Source organism: Bidens hawaiensis, unplaced genomic scaffold (assembly GCF_021521415.1).
Source record: "Bidens hawaiensis isolate Kalapana, Puna unplaced genomic scaffold, B.hawaiensis_p1.1 tig00028024_1, whole genome shotgun sequence".
NCBI classification, from domain to species: domain Eukaryota; kingdom Viridiplantae; phylum Streptophyta; class Magnoliopsida; order Asterales; family Asteraceae; genus Bidens; species Bidens hawaiensis.
In genome coordinates, this window is record NW_027494549.1 from 63,244 (window position 1) to 85,453 (window position 22,210).

The 22,210-nt window shown below is 34.3% G+C and overlaps 1 protein-coding gene and 1 pseudogene across 1 annotated transcript; one reads left to right on the top strand and one right to left on the bottom strand.

Annotated features, from left to right (window-relative positions):
- Positions 1 to 576: 576 nt before the first annotated feature.
- LOC143576205 (mechanosensitive ion channel protein 6-like) lies at positions 577 to 5,013 on the bottom strand (annotated as a pseudogene).
- Positions 5,014 to 14,342: 9,329 nt separating this feature from the next.
- On the top strand, positions 14,343 to 15,179 carry LOC143576202 (noroxomaritidine synthase 3-like). Its single transcript, XM_077060351.1, has one exon. It carries the CDS (start codon positions 14,343 to 14,345, stop codon positions 15,177 to 15,179), a length of 837 nt encoding a protein of 278 aa, XP_076916466.1.
- Positions 15,180 to 22,210: the final 7,031 nt, after the last annotated feature.

Below are 22,210 nucleotides of genomic sequence, written 5' to 3' on the forward strand. Positions count from 1 at the left end.
AGCCTCTTGTCTATATCTTGTGGGTTGACCCGCCCCGCTCGATGTTAAGGCGGGTGCATACCTCTTCACATTGGAGACTCATGTCAAGTATTATAAGAAGACATTTACTCGTTGAAAACACCGACTAGCTTGATTCATGTAAATTACTCTGTGCGTTTTTTTACACGGTATTGTACTAGCTTGTTTCCAACAAATGTTAAAATAAAAAAGTGAGTCACTTTCCTACATTTTATTATCTAATTTCATTTTTAACCTTTAAATTTCATTTTCTCAAGATTTTGTACAAAGCTACCAAATTTAGTTTTCTTCTATGAAAACGTTCTTATACTTTATCTACCTGTTAAGTCTTTGTAGTCCATTAAGAATTTAATTAATTTCTCTTAAAGATTTTTAATTAAATGTATGATATCACATATACTATAGTTACACAAGGGGCATATCACTTAAGTTACAGAGGTGATCGCAGAAACGTACCACCAACAACAATCAGTGGATTATTCATAATTTTACATCATTAGTACATGTATAAACGTATAGTAACGATTCAGAACTCCCTTTTTGTTACCAAGGGGGATATCAATTTGCACAAGTTGTCCAATTTGAAGGAAGTCAATTAGAACCCAAGGCTGGTAAATCGCGGACATTGATGTCCATTGGGAGCATATGGTACTCAATGTCGAGATCTTTGAAAATCTTAATTAGCTCCTCAACTAGAAGAGCTCTTCTTTCCACCTTTCTCCCATGTTCTGGAAGTTCATTAGGTGCGAAAGCCATATTGATATTTTGAGCCTATGCTAGTCCTCGACATCTCTCACTACAATCATCGGCCCGGGTTGCCAATGCTCACTGTTGTTCTCGACATAGCTGCAGCCACACCAGTCCAAAGTTATGTATACATTAAAAATGATAAAAATTAATTTTAATTTTTTTACAAGTGTTCTTCCCGGCGCTTTGCGCTGGGCAGGACGGTAAAATCCGGACGATAGTAAAATTCAAGCGTTGATGCAGTACGTCGAAGCGAATTCGGTCGATTTTGGTTACGTGTGTTATTGTACCAGAACTAAGACAAAAAATAAAACAAAAAAATTAAAAAAACTGGGGTAGACTAATGACGTGGCGTCGGTCAGCAAAATTCGATCATCAGTAAACCAACAATTATTGGACGTTGAAGCGGTGAATCTACACAAATTTGGCCGGTTTTCGTCATGTTTGTTATGGTACTGGAACTAAAAAAACAAAATAAGTATTTGGTCGGCTTTCATTACGGTACTGGAACTAATACAAAACATGATGAGTCTACACGAATTCAGTTGGTTTCCATCACTGTATCGTGACTAAAACAAAATAATAAAAGAGAACAAAAACAAAATTGACATTCAGCCAGTTTTCGTTACGTTCATTACATGCCGGAAAAAAACAAAGCAAAATGCCACCATTCCGGTGCCACAAAGTGGTCCACTACGAGCTTTGCGGCACCAAACTCTTAAATTATTATATATAATAATAAGTAAAAATTGCGTCTTTATACAAAGTTTTGAGAGTTGATGTGTGGTTCCTTTTCATTCATAAATTTATTAATGTTCTATAATTTCTCTTTTGTTATTGATGTAAACGTCATCTAATGAATTTTTTCTCTTACCTTGTAACCCTTTCCTTCATTTTAGCAATCTTTTCAGCAGGAGTTGATACATGAATGCAGAAATCATTGGCATCACCCATATCAGGACTACGATGGTAATTAGCAATGGGCATAGTAGACAAGACGCTGTTTGGGTACGCAATTTTCTGATTATCATACCTCAAGAAGATCGTTGTTAATATATTCATCTCCTCAACTATCATCTGCGTGTTTAATAAGTAAAAACAATCACAACCGATAAACATAAAAAGAATATGGTTTTCTCGTATCTTTTGAAATCTAACCTGAACACCATCGATCTCACATCGATCACCTACATCAAACGGATGCTTCATAAACAAGAAAATAATGGCCTCGAATGTTGTCTTAGAGGCGTTTCCAAATACAAATGCCACCACAACTAGTTGTGAGCATAGAAGTATGAAGAAATGGGTGGTTGCCACTTTAAGGATTATAAGCCATATCACGATTATTATGATTCCTACAAACACAGTCAACATTTTATGGAGATTGTTGACGGCTGTTTTTGTGTCGTTGAGTGATAGTGCAAGAGCTCTACGCTCTCGGAATGCATTAACCTAGAAAATTAATTAAGTTTTTAATATACTGATTATATAATTGTTAATGATCTATAAGAAGAAACCGTACCACCCAGTTTTTAAGAGCTCGTTTGCTAATTCCTCTAGTCTCACTTGCTCCATCAAAGAGTCGAAATGTCTTTAAAGCTTCGTCATTGTCCAAAAACCGCATTAAATCCTCAATACAAATATGTCTGTAAAAAACAAATCAATAAAGTTACAAATATTTGCGAACTGAATTTGTTAGGAGAGTAATAAGATTGATTAAAGTTACTAATGTAAGCTTTACCTATTCTGTGACTTCGTGTTTAGCGGCTTGGGTTAGTTTCTATTTGAAATAGCAAATAGGTTTAGCTAAACCAGTTATTCACGGCCTGACCCATTTTACATCTATCGTTTTAAGCAATTTGTTTATGACATAACTTAAAGCTAATTAAGTACTTTTCGCCAAATTATAATAGACAAAATGATCAATATTATATTTTTATAGTTTAAACGTGTAACTCAAAAATTAATATACATTTGTAACTTTTAAATGTGTAATTTTAAGGATTAATTTGAAAACAAAGTGTATCTTTTGGTTAAACAGAACTTTTTCGTGTCAACCTGTGAATGAGTGTCATTCATGCACGCTCGTGTCGTGTTTGAATTCATGTCACTTTCTTATTCGTGTCAGGTTCAACACGTTAACCACGAACACCAACCACCCATTTAACACCCTTACATTTATGAGCACTTACTTGGAACCAGGCTTTGCCACATTGCAAAATATCTTCTTTGCTGCAATTTTAGCCTGCTTTTCGCTTGTTATCTGCGTGGAAGCCTCATCTTCATCACCGTCACAAGCAAAATCTTCCAATTGTTCATCCAAAGTACTCAACATGCTCCTGTTTATAGAATTCATCATCCTACTCATGTTCCAAGCCGATATATTCTTCTTATTCATCCTATGCAAGTGATCAATAGTGATCCCAATATTCTCATGCTTCTTAGGACTACCACCAACACTTTTACCCGTCCTTCCCCTGCTCGATACCGGCGTTCCAAAGCCTTTAAAACTACCCGTAAGCATATTCTCCTTAAGCTGTAACGGCATACTTGCACCCGCATTTTGAAGCTTCTCAAGCTCTTCCATCATCCATTCTTCCTCCTCTTGTTCTTGCTGAATCACGTTCACGGGTGGACCCGAGAGAGTTTCGATAACATATTGGTTGAACAATGAATCTTGAATCCAATCAAAATACTTGCTAACATGGAATTTAGAAGCAAGTACTTTAATAAGCAAAGTTTTGAACAACCAAATTATAGTTCCCACCAAAAGGCACACCCAAACCCTTGTTACATACGGCAAAACCTTCTTCCCGTACGCCACTCGTTCGACCTTCTTATCGAATATGCATTGCCAAGCGATTAAGATCAAACCAAGCCAAATGCAATTTTGAACCGCTTTCTTTAACCCGCAAACAAAATAAAGTACTCGTTTTCTTAACATGAAGCTTCGTTCGATGAAAAACACGATGACTTGAATCCCCCATCCAGACACTAATCGCCCGCATATCACAACAAAGATCATAATTTCCCATTTCCACCATTCAAGACCATACACATTCTTGTTTCTGAAATCGGGGATTGCGAGTGTGCAAACTAAAGCAGCAATGATAAATATCAAGCTGGTTAATTGAAGTAAGGTCCATTTATTATACCTTAGTTCTTTATACTCTTCTGGCATATCATCAAACAATGAGAATTCATCTTCTTCAAAATCAGAAAAAGTACCTTTCCCTTGATGGCCTGATCTTGGTGTTTTTTGGGCGGATCTCTGGTACTCAATCTCCAGCTCATCCAATAACCTCGATTTTGTTTTCGTTCTCATTAAAGTTGAATTTCGTTTGAATGCACCATTTGAAGAACACAACAACACTTGTTCTCCACTACGACCAATGACAGTATTGCTGCGACGGCTATGGGTAGACCATTGTCCAGCTGATCGTGGTCTAGGCACATCGTTGAGCCAGACCCAAACCTCCTTCAGGGTAATCTGGCCACTGGTATCGCCAGGGAAGTGTTTCTCTTCATGAATTTCAATAAATGGGTCGTTTGGTGAATGTCCTGGGAATGATCTTCCCAGATTCTCCATCAAATTAGTGCTCAGATGTGAAAAAGTTGGCTCAGATTAATGAAGGATTGTTGGGTGGATGAAGCTGGTAATGATTTATGAAAGCTTGAACATACAAGTCATTTTATAGTGTGAACGTTATATGTTTGATCCATTAACCCTCCATTTATGTATAGGTTGGCTATTTGAGATGTTTATTGTTTATAGAGTTAATTGCAAATATGGTTCATGTGGTGGAACCCAAAATGCAGGTTGAAATCCCGTGGTGCCATTTTCGCAGATACGGGCATGTGGTGACACTTTTTGTTCACTTTTGGTTTTTCGTCATATCCCCGTTAGTTTATTCCGTTAAGCAGAGGGTCAAATCCGTCTATTTTCTCCATATTCCTTCCCCGTCGATATTAACCCCACCCCCCTCCCAGTTAACAATTTACAACCCTAGCCAGTCGTCATCCCCCGTAACCACCATCTTCAGCTCCGTCATCCCCCGTTGATCATCATCATCAACTCAATGACATGGATACTCGAGTTGTTTGTGGATAACGCCACTCTCTCAGGTGACTGTCATTTTCATAATTGTTGGTTGATTCTTGAATTAAAAGTTGTTAATAGAATAATCTGACTATTAATCGTAGCTAAATCAATTCCGTTGATTTGTAGCGGTAATGTGGGTTAATGCCTCGTTGACCGGATTCAGGGTGGATTAAATTCTATGAATAATTAGTTAGTATATGTGTAGGGGCATAAGTGTTATTTCACATTAGTATAGTGTTTGTGTATGCATTTGTGTTTGTGTATTTATGTGTATGTGCATATATGTATGTATTTGTGTATACATGTGTATGTATTTGAGTATCTATGTCTGTGTATATGTGTATGCATATATGTATGTATCTATGTACTTATAATCTATAATAAGTAGTAATTAGGTTTTTGAAGAACTAAATGCAATGTTTGGTTATCTTTATAAGTACAATGCCAATATTTAGTTTAAGAAACAATGTTTGTGTGTGTTTATATGCTAAATAATAAACTGTTTGGGCATAATGGTCTGCTATATATGTGTTTATATGTATGCAGATATGTATGTGTTTGTGTGTTTACATATATGCATGCATCTGTGTGTGTGTATGTATGTATGTATGTATGTATGTATATTGGTATGTATGTGTATGTGTTGCATGCATTTGAGTATATGTGTATACATTTTGACTTAGGCAAGTCAGACGTGTGTTTCAATTGGTTAATGTTGTGCGAAGTCATAATTTGATTTAGGAAAGTCAAACCTTGAGTTTTAGTTGGTTAATGTTGTGCAAAGTCATATTTTGACTTAGGAAAGTCAAACTTTGTTTTTCAATTGGTTAACCATATACGTAATCAAGATTATGGGTCAAACATTGTGTCTGTATTGAGTCAACGGGTCATAGACAATCAACCAGAAAAAATCAACATCCGTTGGTTTAAGCTGTTGGAGGAAAAATATTTTATCAGGTCGAGGGTCCAAATTGCATGTATATAAAACCACATGGTTGCAATTGCAAGGGTAGAACAGTCTTTTCGTAGAAAAAACGTTAGGTTTATGACAGGGTCCTGATTGCCAAAAACAACATGCCACCATAAGGTCCATATCTACGAAAATGACATCTCGAGGTTGCAGCATGCATTTTGGGTTCCACCACTAGAACCATTTGCATAACACTTCAATAAAGTATTATGATACAAAGTTTCTGATTTTGTTTCCAATGTATTTTAATAATAGTAACAGTAAGAGATGTATAGTATATTAAAATTTTATTTTATTTTAATAGTTAAATACTGTACTTTACAAGAATTGAACCCTATGCTAGATGGTTTATAAATGTATTAAAAAGATATTAATATTAATATTGTAACAATTTATGTAGTTTATATATTTATTTTTTTAAATTAAGGTTACGTGCAAAATCTTTGTGAATATCACATCTATTCACTCATAACTAGTGATCTAATTGCATAATGTTTATTTTTTCTTTACGTGTGGTAATAAGTTCGTATCCTTGTAAGTTAAAGATTTAATTTACTTAAGATATTAAAAAAAATGCCACTAAAAAGAAGGGAAAATAAAGAATATTACATTATTTTGGTATTAAAATGTAACAAGGTGAGCAATGCTATTCTTTTAGAACGACGACTTTATTTTGTGTAAGGACATCGCACTCTCCAATTTGAATAGTCTTGTTGTCTCATTCTGGTTAGATTATGTTGCTTTAACCGGGTCCATGCTCTAGCTTCAGAGTTTGGCTTGAGTATTCTCCCGAGAAGCGATACCACTGTTTGTCACATGACAATCATTTTTCCACCACAAGAGTAGAACTTTTTGGCATAACACACAGTGGGACTTACACCCTGGTGGGCTATGGATTCAAACTGACAACCTCATAGGGCCTAACTCAAATTATTCATGGTCAGTATTCAACTAAAATGCCCACTAAGAGCATTCTCATCCAACCCTATCCATAAATCTAAAATTACACTAAAACACACTACTTTTCTCTCTCATTTTCAATAAAATAATACTTTTTATACCTTTATCATTATCATTTCTCTTTCCTTCACTCACAACCACTTTTAAAATATATTAAAAAATTTTTGGGGGTGAACAGTAGTTTTTCAAATATACAGAAAAATCATTACGTTTTCTAAAATATAAAAACTATTCAATCATAACACCATAAATCACTCTCTAAATTATAAAAACACCCCTAACATAATATAAGGGGTAGGATGAGAATACTCTAATAAGAGCATTCCGATCCAACACCCTATCCCTAAATCAAAAATTACACTAAAACACACTACATTTTCTCTCTATTTTTCAATTAAATAATACTTTTTTATACCTTTATCATTATCATTTCTAGGGATGGCAATGGGTCGGGTTTAGGTATTCCCAAACCATACCTGGTTATAAAAGTCAATCCCAAACCCGTCCCAAACCCGTCGGGTTTTAATCGGGTAATTACCCGTCGGGTTTTCCCATCGGGTTTCGGGTTTCTTATCGGGTTTTGATAAAGTACCCGTCGGGTATACCCGGCTCAAAACCCGCTAGGTTTCTACCGGGTTTTGACAAAAGATAACTAATCGATTACAAAGATTTTTACCATAAAGATAAAATGTTTCAAATAATTGACATAAACAAGTTCCGACAACTAATATATTTAGAATATAGTATATATATAATATAATAAGCTATATCGGGTACATCGGGTATATAATCGGGTAAATGTGTTTATGTTATCGGGTAATCGGGTCGGGTAATCGGGTATATTAGAAATCCCAAACCCACGAAAAATTTCAAAACTAATCCCAAACCCGTCCCATTTATATCGGGTTTCGGGTTTTCCCATCGGGTTCGGGTTTCGTTGCCATCCCTATTCATTTCTCTTTCCTTCACTCACAACCACTTTCAAAATATAAAAAAAAATTATAGAGGGTGCACAGTAGCTTTTCAAATATACAGAAAAATCACTACGTTTTCTAAAATATAAAAATTCTTTACTCACAACACCATAAATCATTCTCTAAATTATAAAAACACTCCCTCACATAATATGAAGGATTGGATGAGAATGCTCTAACGATTAAATTTAGGTCGTCATTTAAGAATACAAATCTCCTACCATTAGACCCCCAAAAAAGAATTGGTGAACATTGTTAATACTATTTAATTTTTGACACCCCATGCCTCAAGAAATATTGTTTTATTCTTTTAATTTAATTTGATTTTTGTTTAAAAACACACTCTTTTATTATAATTTTCGATCAAAATACCTTGTCGATAAGTTTTGGGTACGACTAATTTAACAATTTTGTGATAGTAAGTTAAATAAATTAAGTTTTTTTAGTGTTTTTGTTTAAACCTGGTTTTCAGTTGCACGACATAATTTCCAATATTAATTCAAACTTAATTATATTTTTATGTCCTTAATTAGTAAACGTGGTAGGGTGGTAAGGTGAAACTTCGTGTTTTATATGACTCGGGTTCGATTTCTGCTCTCATATTGGGTAATGATAGAAGACTAGGCATGTAGATGGTTAGCATTCACTAGTTGAATCATTGAACTAAACGAGTTTTATACTTTATCTGTCTTCGGGCAAGTGTTCACGAGTGTTTCCCTTAGGTGAGGGTTTCCCCGAGTCGAAAAGAAAGTGTATACTGATACGGTGAATTTAACTAGTAGTTCATTTAAAGGATTCCTTGGCCATTACAAAAAATATATGAAATGTCATTTGTGATATTTTTAATCTTAATAACTTCTTAGAAACTTTGAAAAAGGTTAAGATACAACAAGAGACAAAAATGAGAAAAGTGAAAAGGAGGCGTGGGAAAAAAAATCATAACTTAAAATATAAATTAAAAAAAAAGTAAAAAAAAAACTAAAATATTTCCTTCATCGTTTTTGTTCAGAGAGAGAGAGAGAGAGGCAAAATGGACACATTGTCAGGGGAAACACAATGATGAAAATAAACAAAAACGATAAATAAAAAGACATAACAGATCACAAAATATAACACAATTATGAATAAAATATAAAACAATTTTGAGTAATATAACAAAATTTCAAAACAAAAAAGATATAATTTCAAGGAAAATTGACACAATCAATAATAAAAATAAACAAAAAATATAATGATAAATAAAAATACAAAATGACTGTTTTCCTCAACATTGTATCTTTTTTTAACGAGGAAGACGGGAGAAACATTTTAGTTTTTTAGTTATTTAGCATTCTTGTTTTTTTTTTGGAAAATTGGTTTTAAATAATCTCAACTATGTTCTATTGGTAAATAACAGTCCCAACTTAACACTTGTCTGGTGAGGGTTCCTACTAAAGATGCATTTGTTTACAACGGTCCGCGACTAACGAATGGTTAACTCCGTTAGTTTGATGCTTACATGGCATGCCTAGTGGTTAAAAAAGATTTACGTGGCAGCTTATGTGGAAAACCACTCTTCTTCATCATCCCCTACCCCTACACCCAACACAAACCGGCAACCACCACCACCACCTTCTTCTTCTACCTCTTTTCTGCCGCCACTCACCACCACCATATCCTTTCTTCTTCACACATCAGATTAGCACCATTGTCTAGTTTAGCAAATTCAAAGTTCAAGATTTGGGGGTTTATTCTTGCCGGCGGATTTCTAACATCATTTTCCTCGTTGATTAGTTTCTTCCCTAGATTCTCAAAGGAACATCATCCACCACTTCTGAGCTCGTCAGAACCTCAATCCCTTACTCCGGGGACATACAACTCACAAAAACCCCCAAAATCGTTTTTCCGATCTAAAACCCAGATCCGTTCTAAACCTTGCCAGAGTTTTGCCCTAATCACATCCTCGCCTAAAGGCGCCTACATTTGATGCTCTGATTGCTTGTTTCTATGGTCTTGAGATGGTGATTTATGACGGGATATCAGATGATGGTTAAAGATAATGGACGACGTGGGTGCTGCATTGTGGTGGTGGTTGTTAGCGATCAGGGCGGCGGCGGCGACGGCCACCGTGAGCAGAGTGATGGTGGCCGGTTGTTTTAAGTTATTGAATCTGAAAGGTGGGTGGGGGTTAACTGAAGATCTGGTTTGTTTGTTTGTTTTTATTCCCTCCGTCCCATTATAAGTGTCATAGTTTGACTTTTCAAGTCTTTCTTTTGCAGCCTTGATCGTAAATATTTTTGTTCGTGTCATATAATACTTGATGAAAATTATATCAATGTAAAATACATTTAAAACCCAATCTATTCATATATTTTACATCAAGTATTATATAGACAAACAAAAATATTGTTGGTCAAAGTTAAATAAAAAAGACTTGAAAAATCAAACTAGGACACTTATAATGGGACGGAGGAAGTAAAAGATATAAGATTGGTGCCACATAAGCTGCCACGTAAATCTTTTTTGACCACTAGGCATGCTACGTAAGCATCAAACTAACGGAGTTAACCATCCGTTTGTCGCATATCGTTGTAAACAAATGCATCTTTAGTTGAAATCGTCACCTGACAAGTGTTAAGTTGGGACTGTTATTTATCAATAGGGCATAGTTGGGATTATTTAAAATCAATTTTTCTTTTTTTTTTATATTTGAGTTGTGATTTTTTATTAATTTTTTGAGGATTTTTTTTAGGCCAGAAATTCTTTTTATTTTTGTCATCTTTGATACAATAACTTGACCCTAAAAAATTGATCCCCATGATAACATAGACTTAAATGCTTAATTTTATATGGAAAATGTTAAAATACAAAGGAAAACAAAAATGATAACTTGAAGAAAAATTTGTGGTCTAAAAAAACTCCCTCAAAAAGAATTTCAAGAAAACCAATAAAAAAACTCATAACTCAAAATAAAATTAAAAAAATATATATAAAAAACAAAAAAAAATGTTTTCCCCGTATTTTTAATTAAAAGAAACCCTGAAAAAGACACAACGTCAAGAAAAAAAAGAGATAAAACGATGAAAAAAACACAATGATAAATAATAAAAGACACAATAGATCGCAAATTATAACACATTGTTAAACAAAATATACCAAAATGTTGAGTAACATAACACCATATCAAGAAAAATAAAAGACAATGAAATGAGAAAAAAACACAAATTTTACAAAAATAAACAAAAAATACAAAGATGTGTTTTTTCTCATTTCTTTGTGTTTTTTATTTTTTAGAATATAAATTGGTTGTGGCTCAATAGTAGAGCACTCACTTTATTAGTGAGAGGTAGAGGGTTCAAACCTCACTATCACCAATTTATATGGGAGATATGAGGGATGACCTTGGCTTGCCAGGGTTTGAGTCTTGATCTCACCCGGTTTTACCGGCTCCTCGCTGTCGTGCCGTTTGGCGGGCGTGGGGGTCGGGTTTTATCTGGGAAATCCCTCAATAGGTGGACCGCTAAGGGCTCCGCCCGTCCGAAATCGTCGGCTCGGGCTACCTTTAGCCAATGGAGGCCGCGTACGGAGTACCCGGCGTTACTTAGTTGGTCGTTCAAAAAAAAACACAATGATCTTTTCCACTAAACATTTTTTTTTATTTTGAGAACGATGAACACGTAGAAAACATTTTTGTTTTTTTTTACTTTTATCAGTTTCCTTTTAATTTTAAGTTATACTTTTTTATTAATTTTGTGAGCTTTTTTTATTCTACATATCTTTTTCATCATTCTTGTTTTTTATCACTATTAATAGAATAACTTGACCCAACTTTATATATGTATGTAAAAGTACTTAAATTTTAATATATTATTTCTTTAAAATACATCAAATAATGAGTAAATTAAATTGTGTTTCATAAAAGATTCAGGGTTAAAAAAGATGGCGAAAACGAAATATAATGTTTTTGTTTGTAGGCTATTAAATTAATTTGTCTTTTTAATAGTCATTAAAATCACGAATTATCAATAACCCATCCGATTATCTTACCTTTTATCTTCAGGTGAAAACGACCGTAGTTGAGAAACTTTATATTACAAAAGTACGTATGGGATAATTTTAAAAATAATATATATAATAACTTTTTATTTATATATTTTCAGAACTACTTCTAAAAGTTGTTTTTATCAGTACTACAATTCAATTTTATATATATTTAAGGTAAACTTCCATATACTTAGCCGCACATTTTAATTAATCTGTTACATAAATAGTTAAACAATAAAATATATCTACACATGCATATGATACAAATGAATTATATGGGTAACGAAAACAAAAACTGGTCTTCATGTTTATACAAGGTGAACATAACATGCCATTTTGTAAACAAATGTAGAATAGTTTGTGATATATTAAATAGGGATTACTGTTTGTAGACTAAGTTGTTAGGGTTTTCCTGTGCACCAATATTTTTGTGAGGGCCAAAACCAGAAACTCATCACCTGTCGTAGATTGGGCTGATGCCGTATATTTGTGAAGTTGCCGAACTTTGGAAGGGGAGGACGTGTTCGGCTGTTTGTGAACTAATGGCTGATTGTGTGTGTGCGTGAAAAGATGTTTTAGATAAATAGTTGTTAAAAAAACAAAATAATAAGAAAACAACAATAAGTTAACTATTTTTACAAACATTTTTATTTTTTATAATCAAAATATATAAATGAAATTTCATCCGAAATCTTATCTTTATAATTACAGATGGATTACCGAGAGGTAGACAGTACCGAAATCTTATATTTTAAAATTATATCATTTTAAATCACCGTTTCAAGATAAGTTGTAAATTTTTTGAGTTTAATTTGGGGTTTGTTGTTTTCTAATTTAGCATCTTACTACTTGTGGTTGATTCCGCCGGCCACATTTAAAGGGTTTTTTCACATTCTGTGTTTCATGTGTTCTTGTCCGATTTATATCGTTATCACGAAATCCAATCCTCACATTAGATACGTTTACAATGACCATATATGTGACGGTATCAAAGCTAACCGAAAAAATAATCTTGTCAAGTTAACGTATTTAAAACAAATCATAGAACGAAACAAAAAACACAAATGTGGAGACTAACATAAAAAAAATAAGGCACCTAAAAGGAAGAGAGAGAGAGAGAGCTCACGTTGCACAAACTGGTTTCATCACATCGTCCAATTAAAAGCTTGTGTTGCCAAACTATAGGTTTTAATCTTAAAAATAAATAACCTGAGTTTTATTTTACCTGGCGTGCTGAGCCGTACATATGGGAAAAACACAAATGGTGTTAAAAGCAAGTGTTGTCGGTTCCAAGTCTTGAAACGGCAAGCCAGTGCGAATTTGATTGGTTTCGGTTACGTGCGTTATTGTACCGAAATTAAAATAAAAAAAGTTATAAAAGTTGATGTGGACTCGGTCGGTAACACTCGAGCGTTGGTAAAAACACCATTGTCGACCCGGAGATTGAGGTGGTGAGTCTATGCAATTCGGCCGTTTCCGTCATGTTCCTTAAGGGTACTGGAGTTGAAATAAAAGAAAATCGACATTCGGTCAGTTTTCATTACGTATGTTATGGTATTGGAACTAAAGAAAAGCGTGAATTCGGTCAGCTTCCATCATGTCCGTTACAATACCAAAGTTAAAACAAAAAAAAAACCAAATAAAATTTGGCCTTCTGTCGGTTTTCGTTACGGACCGTAACTAAAAAAAACCTTGCAACAATAAGGTACCACCAAGACACCAAGTGGTCTTACGGTATCCTTGCGACACCAAAACTCTCGGTTATTATACATATAAACTGTTGTCTCTCTTCTTTTTCTTTTTTGTTAACAAAAAATTTATTTTAAACTTTATGATCAGTGTTACTTAAACCTAAGAACATTCTCTCAAACTGATAGTAATATTTAAACGGCACCTTTTCTTTTTCTATGGAGATGATTGTGGTTTTGAGCTCATGACCGTCACATATAAAAAAATTCTAGATGTCTGCCACGTAAATTATTTGCAAAGTGAGCATCTTGTATCGTATGGGTAGTAACGGGAAGTTAATGCCAGAAAAACTGAATATTGAACGTCAGAATTTAACTAAATCAAGATATGGTTGTAGGAAGAAGATATATTTTTGGCTTATTCAGATTACTGACAAAGAGCATTATCATTATTACACGTACACACTAGACACCGCTTCTCACTGTCCCATATAATCTAACCAAAGACAAACTCATACCTTTTCTCCTCCTCATGGCTTTTCTTGAATACTTTGTCTGTCTCTTTCTATTATTCAGTGTTTCAATTTTAACAATTATGTATATGCATAAAGAACAAATAACTTTTATCCCAACAAACTGGCCAATTCTTGGTATGTTACCAGGGATACTTGCAAACGCTCACAGACTCCATGATTACACCACCGAAATTCTGATACAAAGTCACGGTACAGTCATGTTCGAAGGCCCTTGGTTTGCCAATATGGACACGTTATTTATCGCCGATCCTTTAAACATCCACCACATTTTAAGCAAAAACTTTAGAAATTATCCTAAAGGAGACAAAGTTCGTGAGATCTTTGATGTCAGGAGATTTAATTCTCAATTCTGATGATAAGATTTGGGAGATCAACCGCAAGGTTATATTTTCTATACTCAAGCATTCTAGATTTCATAATAACATGGAAACCATTGTTTGGAACAAAGTGGAAAATGGGTTTGTCCCTATACTTGGTTCTATTTGTGTGTGTGGCACTCAGATTGATTTGCAAGACATATTTCAAAGATTTGCGTTTGATAACGCATGCACAATACTTTTTGATATTGACCCCAAAAGCTTGTCTCTTGATTTTCCTTACATCCCATATTCAAAAGCCTTCACAGATGGTGAAGAAGCTATTTTGTTCAGGCTTGCTACGCCCCGGTTTCTTTGGAAGGTGCAACATATTCTTAGAGTAGGGAAAGCGAAGAAGTTGAGCGATGCATGGAAAAATCTTGATCAATTCATATACAAATGCCTGGCTGGAAAACAAAGGGAGTACAATAACATGAACCATGATGCGGAAAGGTTCGTATTTTTCACAATGATCATGAAAGAGCTTACAGATCAAAGTGGCATTTCTTTAGATCCCACAAAATTTCTAAGAGACACCTTAGTTAATCTCATGGCAGCAGGAAAAGATACCATTATTAGTGCCTTATCTTGGTTCTTTTATCTTCTTGCTAGAAACCCGAATGTAGAAGATAAGATTCTAGATGAGATCCAAACACATTTGGAGGCCAAAGCATGTAGAAGATGGAATAAGGTTAAAGTATTAGACGAAATGGTTTATCTTCACGGAGATTTGGAAGTAATAGAAGAGAACACAATAGCCACCATACATACATACATAAAATGTACTTTCTCCTTCCATTTTTAAGTGTTATGGTTTAAAAAGCACAAAGTAAGGTAGATTGAACGATTATTTTTGTTGTTTATTAACGTTAGTTGTGTGTTTTAAGGTAAACTTAGAAATTTGCTATTAAATTTTGAAAGTGAACATTTGTAATGAGACAACGAAGAAAATGGACACTTTTAATAGGACGAGAGAAGTATATATATTTTTTGGGTAACAGTGAGGCCACCTGACAAAATTTTATTAAAAAAATTATAAAGAATATATACAAACTTAAGCATCAGCCCTACGCCCCTATATAGCCCTTTGTTACTAATTTTATAAATGGTAATAGTATTAGTTGACATCCTAGTTGGTTATTTTAATTAAATGACATGTGAAGGAATTGTTTTGCTTTAATAGTACAAATAGATTATTATTATTATTATTAATCCAATAATCCTATGCGACATGCATGCAGTGGCGGATTTTGACAATTTTTTGGGTCGATATTCGGTTGACTATTTCTATATAAATTTTTTTACGGTTCGATTCGGTTTGTTCGGGTCAGGTAATCAGTATATAAATTTTTTTTGTTTGGTTCGGTCATTCTGATCATATCAAATCGTGTTTTTAAACAAAATATCATATAACAAAACAAGACGTGAAACTTCATTAGAACTGCAAGTCTTTCTCATTGAAACAAATACAACCATCGTTTAAATTCTCATCACTCATTCGATTACGCAAATCGAATTTAACGTAAGTCATCTGCAAAAAGCATTTTTCAACGCTTGCGGTTACGGTGATTAATACAAGAACTAAAGTCAATAAACGATTCACCAATTCAAATAAAGTTGGTGAGCAAAATAATATATACAGAAAGCCGAAATATTATCGTTAAGATTAAAGCTCTTAATCCGTTGAACTAACCCGACGTATTACTTGTGCCATCATAATTTTTCTTTTAATTATTTTAAATATAGATTTGGTTGGGAGTTTGGAACTTGGGCTTAAACATTAGATATATATTGATTTGACATTTGGGTTTCAAATTTCAATGTATGAAATTTGTTTTTATTAAACTCAAATTTAATTATATAAATTACTTATATGCATTTATATAATTATAATTGTAAGTATATAAATTTTCTTTAATCATGGTCGGTCTCGAAATTTCATGAGGGTCGTTCTCGAAACTCGACATGGGTCGTTATGTTTTTTAGGAAATTCCGTAGGGGTTGTTTTATTGTTCTTGAAATGCTACAGAATCGATGTCAATTTACAGGAATCCATTGAGTTTTAACACATACACACCACTGTTTTTTTTTCACAAAGGACAGCTGACCCTCTACCTAAAGATTAGGTCCGCAAATGTGCATGCTACACAAAATCAATATTTCAAACCTTCATAGTTTTCCCTGGTGTAGGTCCTACGAACCGATCTCACAATTTGTTTTTGGATCAATCATTGTTGTAAGCTAGCGGAAATCACATACAACAAACATGGATCTCGAATCTTGAGTGTTTGTTATTTACTATATTTGGTAAGAAAGAAAATAACGTAGAGAGAAAGTGAGAGTTGGTGAAATGTTTTTTTTTTAAAGATTTAGTGTGTAACATTTATATTGCAAGTCTCATGCATTCTATATTATTTCCATTATTCCATAGGTCCAATGGACTTGTGTACAAGTGGCCTCAAGCTGAAACAAACTAAACGAAAATATGTAAATTACATACGGTGATTAAGCTAATATTTACAAAGGATTTATACATGACAATTGAGCTTTATACTCGGATTTTCGTACCACTGACAAAAAAATATTAAATCAATGAAATTATCGTGAAACAGCTTTTAGCACAATTGCCATGATAATTTTACCAATCTTACGTGCAAATGTAAGATCTGTGAAAGTTATGCCTTATAACTTTAAATGGAAAAATAGGTAAAATTTCATTTTATTTATGAGACTTCGCATTCCAAACAGCACAAAAGTTTTTTAATGTTTGTTTTCCTCTTTCTATGTTGCGGTTATGGGACTGAATGTTGTTCTGCCGACGAGAATGAGGGAACTAGGTTTGGTTCGCATGAAAACACCGTGTGAGAAAATCCTAATCAATATTCAATACAACTTGATACATGGCTAAAAAGGTGATGATGTTGTGGTGGATAGGTGTGCTAATCGAATTATCGAATAACGAATTTTTAAGTTAATCGAATCGAATAATTCAAATAATTTATTTTTTTTGCTAGCATTCGTATTCATATTATATTCGAATAAAAGTTGAATTACTCGATTCAAAATCGTATTCGTATTATATGCCATATTCGAATCTCGATTCGATTCGTATTTTAAAATCGAATTCGAATCGAATACGAACCGGATTCGAATAACATCGATTTGACCTATGTTAAAATTTTCAAAAACCAAAATCATAATTATAAAACACACAGATATTATTTTAAACTAGCTAAAGTACCATATGATAATAAGTTCAAAATTAATATACAAATAGTATGAGATAAGAAATAATAACATGTGCTATTGGGCCAAAAAAAAAAATTAAATTTATTAATTTGGATTCGAATTTGAATCGAATAATAAATCATAGATTCGTATTCGATTCCTATACTCGAATACGAATCAAATCGAATTCGAATTTTTTAAAAACGAATTCGAATCTTAATAATCGAACACGAATCAAATCAAATTTTCGAATGTCTCGAATTCGAATCAAATTCTGTACACCCCTAGTGGCGGAGACGATTATGATGTTGTGTAACGTACTTTGTGGATAGTCACAGACATCGTCACTTCTTTTACTGTGGAGATGGTTATTGTTTGAATGGGTCGATATAGTGGAAACCGGGGTTACATGCAATGGCGGACTCAAATTTTTTTTTTTCACGGAATGATCATTTGTCTATCTCTATATAGTAATTGTTCGGTCCGGTGGGGGCCGATCGATCGGGTCATATAAAAAAGGATAATCGAAATAAATTTCATATAATCAATTAAAGTACGTCAAATATCGTCATTGAAAGCGTATAATTAGAATCAAATATATATAAAGTTGTTTTTACGACATAGCCGATGAGGTTGGTAGCCTATTGACAAAATAATAGCCTTTAAACTCCTAGGGGTTGGGAGGTCTTGGATCCATGTCCCTCAAATAACTGAAATTCACCATTAAAATATAAATAAATAATTGAATTTGACATAATCTCACTGGGCTTGATCAAACTCATATGCATTTGAGGTTCTAATTCAAATAACTACTCATATAAACATTTTTTAAAATTTCAAGCATTCAAATATTCAATCTAAAGTTCATAACTTATAATTTTTCAAACCCTTATCACTAATCAAATAAATTAAAACTAATTGATCAAATGACATATTAGTGATTTAGTAGTAGAGTGGCATACCAAACATACTGACAAGTGGTCGTCGGTCGGACTTCTGGTCGGGTTAGGGATGATAACATTGGGATGGCGTCTTGCGAGTCATGTCTAGCTATCAATCTTCTGCAAGTAATGTGTTTGTGATAGAAGCCGATTCGAGATGGCTAATCTCCCAAGAGAGTGACCCTTTGAGCGGGTTAGACTCCAAAGAAATTGAGAGAACAAAACATAATTTACTTCATAATTTTCTTCTTTTTTAATTCTTAAACTTGCAATGCCATTTATAGGCTACATGAAAGAAAAGGTAAAACTAACATGTGCATGAACTAAACCACTAATCTAAGATAGCTTCCCACTAACATAAAACAAACAACCTAGTAAAGATATTGAAGGAAACTAATTAGTTGCATGGTGAACGTGGGATGAGGCCAAAGGTCTTGCATGTGCATGAAGACTAGAATGTGGGCACTTATCAATACTCCCGCCCTAAAAAACATCTTTGTCCTCAAGGACGGAATACGTGTACACGGGGGCCGCCATTCATGTCTTCCGGTTGCATTCGGCTTCGTTGTAACGTAAAGGCTCAATAGGTGCCATGGAGGTCGCCAATCTCGTCGTACGGTGGCATTCGGTTCTATGTTGTTCAATGGCGAGACTTGGGTTTTGTGGGTGCCATGTTGGGTAGGTGAACGTGCAGTTTTAGGGACTGGTTTAGGGTGTCGATAGGTTCCTTTTGAGGCTTTTTTTGGTGCTGATTTCTTGGTCGGTTTGGGCGACGTTTGTGGTGCGGGAGAGGTGGTAGAATAGGATCTTTTGGGTGCGGTTTTTGGGGCTGCTTGTTGGTGTCGACGGCTGCGTTTTTTGGATGCGGTAGAGGATATTTGATGTAAGAAAGGCTGCGGAGCAAATGGCTTGGGTGGCGGTCGAGGAGGTGGTAGTGGTGGACAGGCGGCAAGTGGAGGTGGTGGAGGTAGACCGAGACTAGCGCATTCTCGATAGTGGCCCACATTTCATCGAGCAACAACGAAATGTTTGAGGTCATGTCGGAGGTGAATTCGGGAATGAAAGCACCAATTGATAGAAGCCGATTCGAGATGGCTAATCTCCCAAGAGAGTGACCCTTTGAGCGGGTTTGACTCCAAAGAAATAGAGAGAACAAAACATAATTTACTTCATAATTTTCTTCTTTTTTAATTCTTAAACTTGCAATGCCATTTATAGACTACATGAAAGAAAAGGTAAAACTAACATGTGCATGAACTAAACCACTAACCTAAGATAGCTTTCCACTAACATAAAACAAACAACCTAGTTAGATATTGAAGGAAACTAATTAGTTGCATGGTGAACGTGGGATGAGGCCAAAGGTCTTGCATGTGCATGAAGACTAGAATGTGGGCACGTATCAGTTTGCCACTTCTTTTCATCTTTTTTTAATAAGGTTTAAAGCATGGACTTAGTTGGCTTAGCAGTTGAACACTATTTAGACATTGGGCCTAAGAATCAGGTGCATAAAAGATAACATTGAAACATTAATCATTTAGCAATACTAGTTAACACTTGGACATAAGACTTAATTATATAAATATATTAGAAATTAATGTTCATTTGAGAATTATTAATTATGTTAAATTTATATTAGAAAATTTATAAATATTTTTGTTTTTTATTAGAGGTCGGCTTTGAAATTTCATTTTTGGTTCTGTTTCAGTAGGGAATGGTGGGGTTTTAACGCATGTATAACACTAAAAAATATTGTGTTTAAGGGACAGTTGGCCGACTCACACCTTATGTCCTATAAATGAAAATTCACTGAGTTTCAGATTTTTAATAGACGTTTATAAAATAAGTGGTGAAGTGAACCCATAAATAAAATGTATAGAGAACCTATAGAGAAAATGAACATCAAAGCTTTGCTTTGTGCCTTAGTTTACTAGGGGCAGACTCACTAACAACTAAGGAGTGTCCCCGTCCCCTGTGGAATTTTTTAGTGTTAATTACCGAAAAATTCCTGACAGATTCCTGTAAAATTTGGCACTGACCCCTGTTAAACTTTGAAGCCGAACTTTGTATTATTTCGAGACGACCCCCATGAGATTTTGAAACTAACCCTAACAAAAAATACAATGACAACTTTATAAATATAATTATATAAACGTTATATAAACCATTTTTCCTATTAAATTTGACTTTAATATTAACAAGTCCATTAGTCCAATATCCAATCCAATTTTTTAGCGCAAAACCCAATTCAAACCCTACTCAATTTTTAGCCCAATACCCAATCCCGTTCTAACTTCTAAAATATATTTTCCTTGACCGCCTCTGCCTCACATCATCTTGCCTCACTTCGTCCTTTCATCTCACGAGTCACCGGAATCGGTTCTAGATTTGCAAATCCATGAGTTTGGGGACCGTTTTAACAATGTAGCATCTGACTTACTTGTTTCTTTGAGTTGTTTGATTCCTTGTGATAATTTTCGGGCATTTTATATTCCAAAAATATTACGATTAGTCGAGTTGTACCCATACGAATTTTGATGAAAGTGATAAATGAAGACTCTTAGTTGAACTCGCGACATACATCGATAATTTGAAGGAGATAAACGGTTAAAAAACTAGAATGGTTTAGCAAGTCTTGTTCAATTTGGTTCAAACAAAGAAACACCATTCCTTTGCATTGGTGTATCGTTTATTAAACTTAGCTCTCGTATTACCCGTCGCAACCGCAACCGTTGAAATATCCTTTTCAGCGATGAAGTATGTGAAGTCCGATTTATGTAATCGAATGGGTGATGAAAATTTAAGCGATAGTTGTATTTGTTACATTGAGAAAGACTTGCTATCCAATGTTAAAGTAGATGATGTAATTGTTAGATTTCAAAAAATGAAAACTCGTAGAGAACAACTTTAATATACTGGTTATCTAATATTTTGTTTGGCAATCCTTTTTTCATATATGACCCGACCCGATTCGACCCGACCGATTCGACCTGACAGTTGTATTAGTACCGACCCTAAAAATTCCCGACCCCTGTGAAAAAATTTTCTCGATCCGCCACTGTAGTATACCCGGATACTAACATGAAACTAATTAGGTTCACTTTTTCACAATTACGCACACACCACCTCGTCTTCTAGACGATGAGAAAGGCTTGATATATAGTTGCGTTGGAATATCAGATGCATTAAGATTGAAATTTTTTCATTTTTGAGAAAAAATCTTATTTTTTATATTTTGTTTCATAACGTAATTGAAACAAAATATGATAATTCCTTTAAGTTAGGAGTGTACCTCCAGCATATTCTTATAATACTTCAGATGAAACATGGTCTCAAAGTCATGTTGGAAGAAGTGAATGAACTAAAACTATAGTCAATCTAATTTGGATGAATAATTGTATGTTGGTCCTATTTTGGACTTAGTATTTTATTACAACAATGTATACAAAGATAAAGTGAGTATTCCTTGTTGGGAGGCCAACACGATTATATAAAAAGAGATGGCGTTCGAGTTTTTTTTTAAGAAATTTGAGGAACCTTTGCTGGGTAGGCTAGGGTTGAGGTCGAACAACTTTAAAAGTCTAAGCGAATCTGAGGCGGTTGGGCTGATCTCGCCTTTTTCAGTGTCGGAAATCAAAGATGCGGTTTGGGATGGTGCAGGGGATCG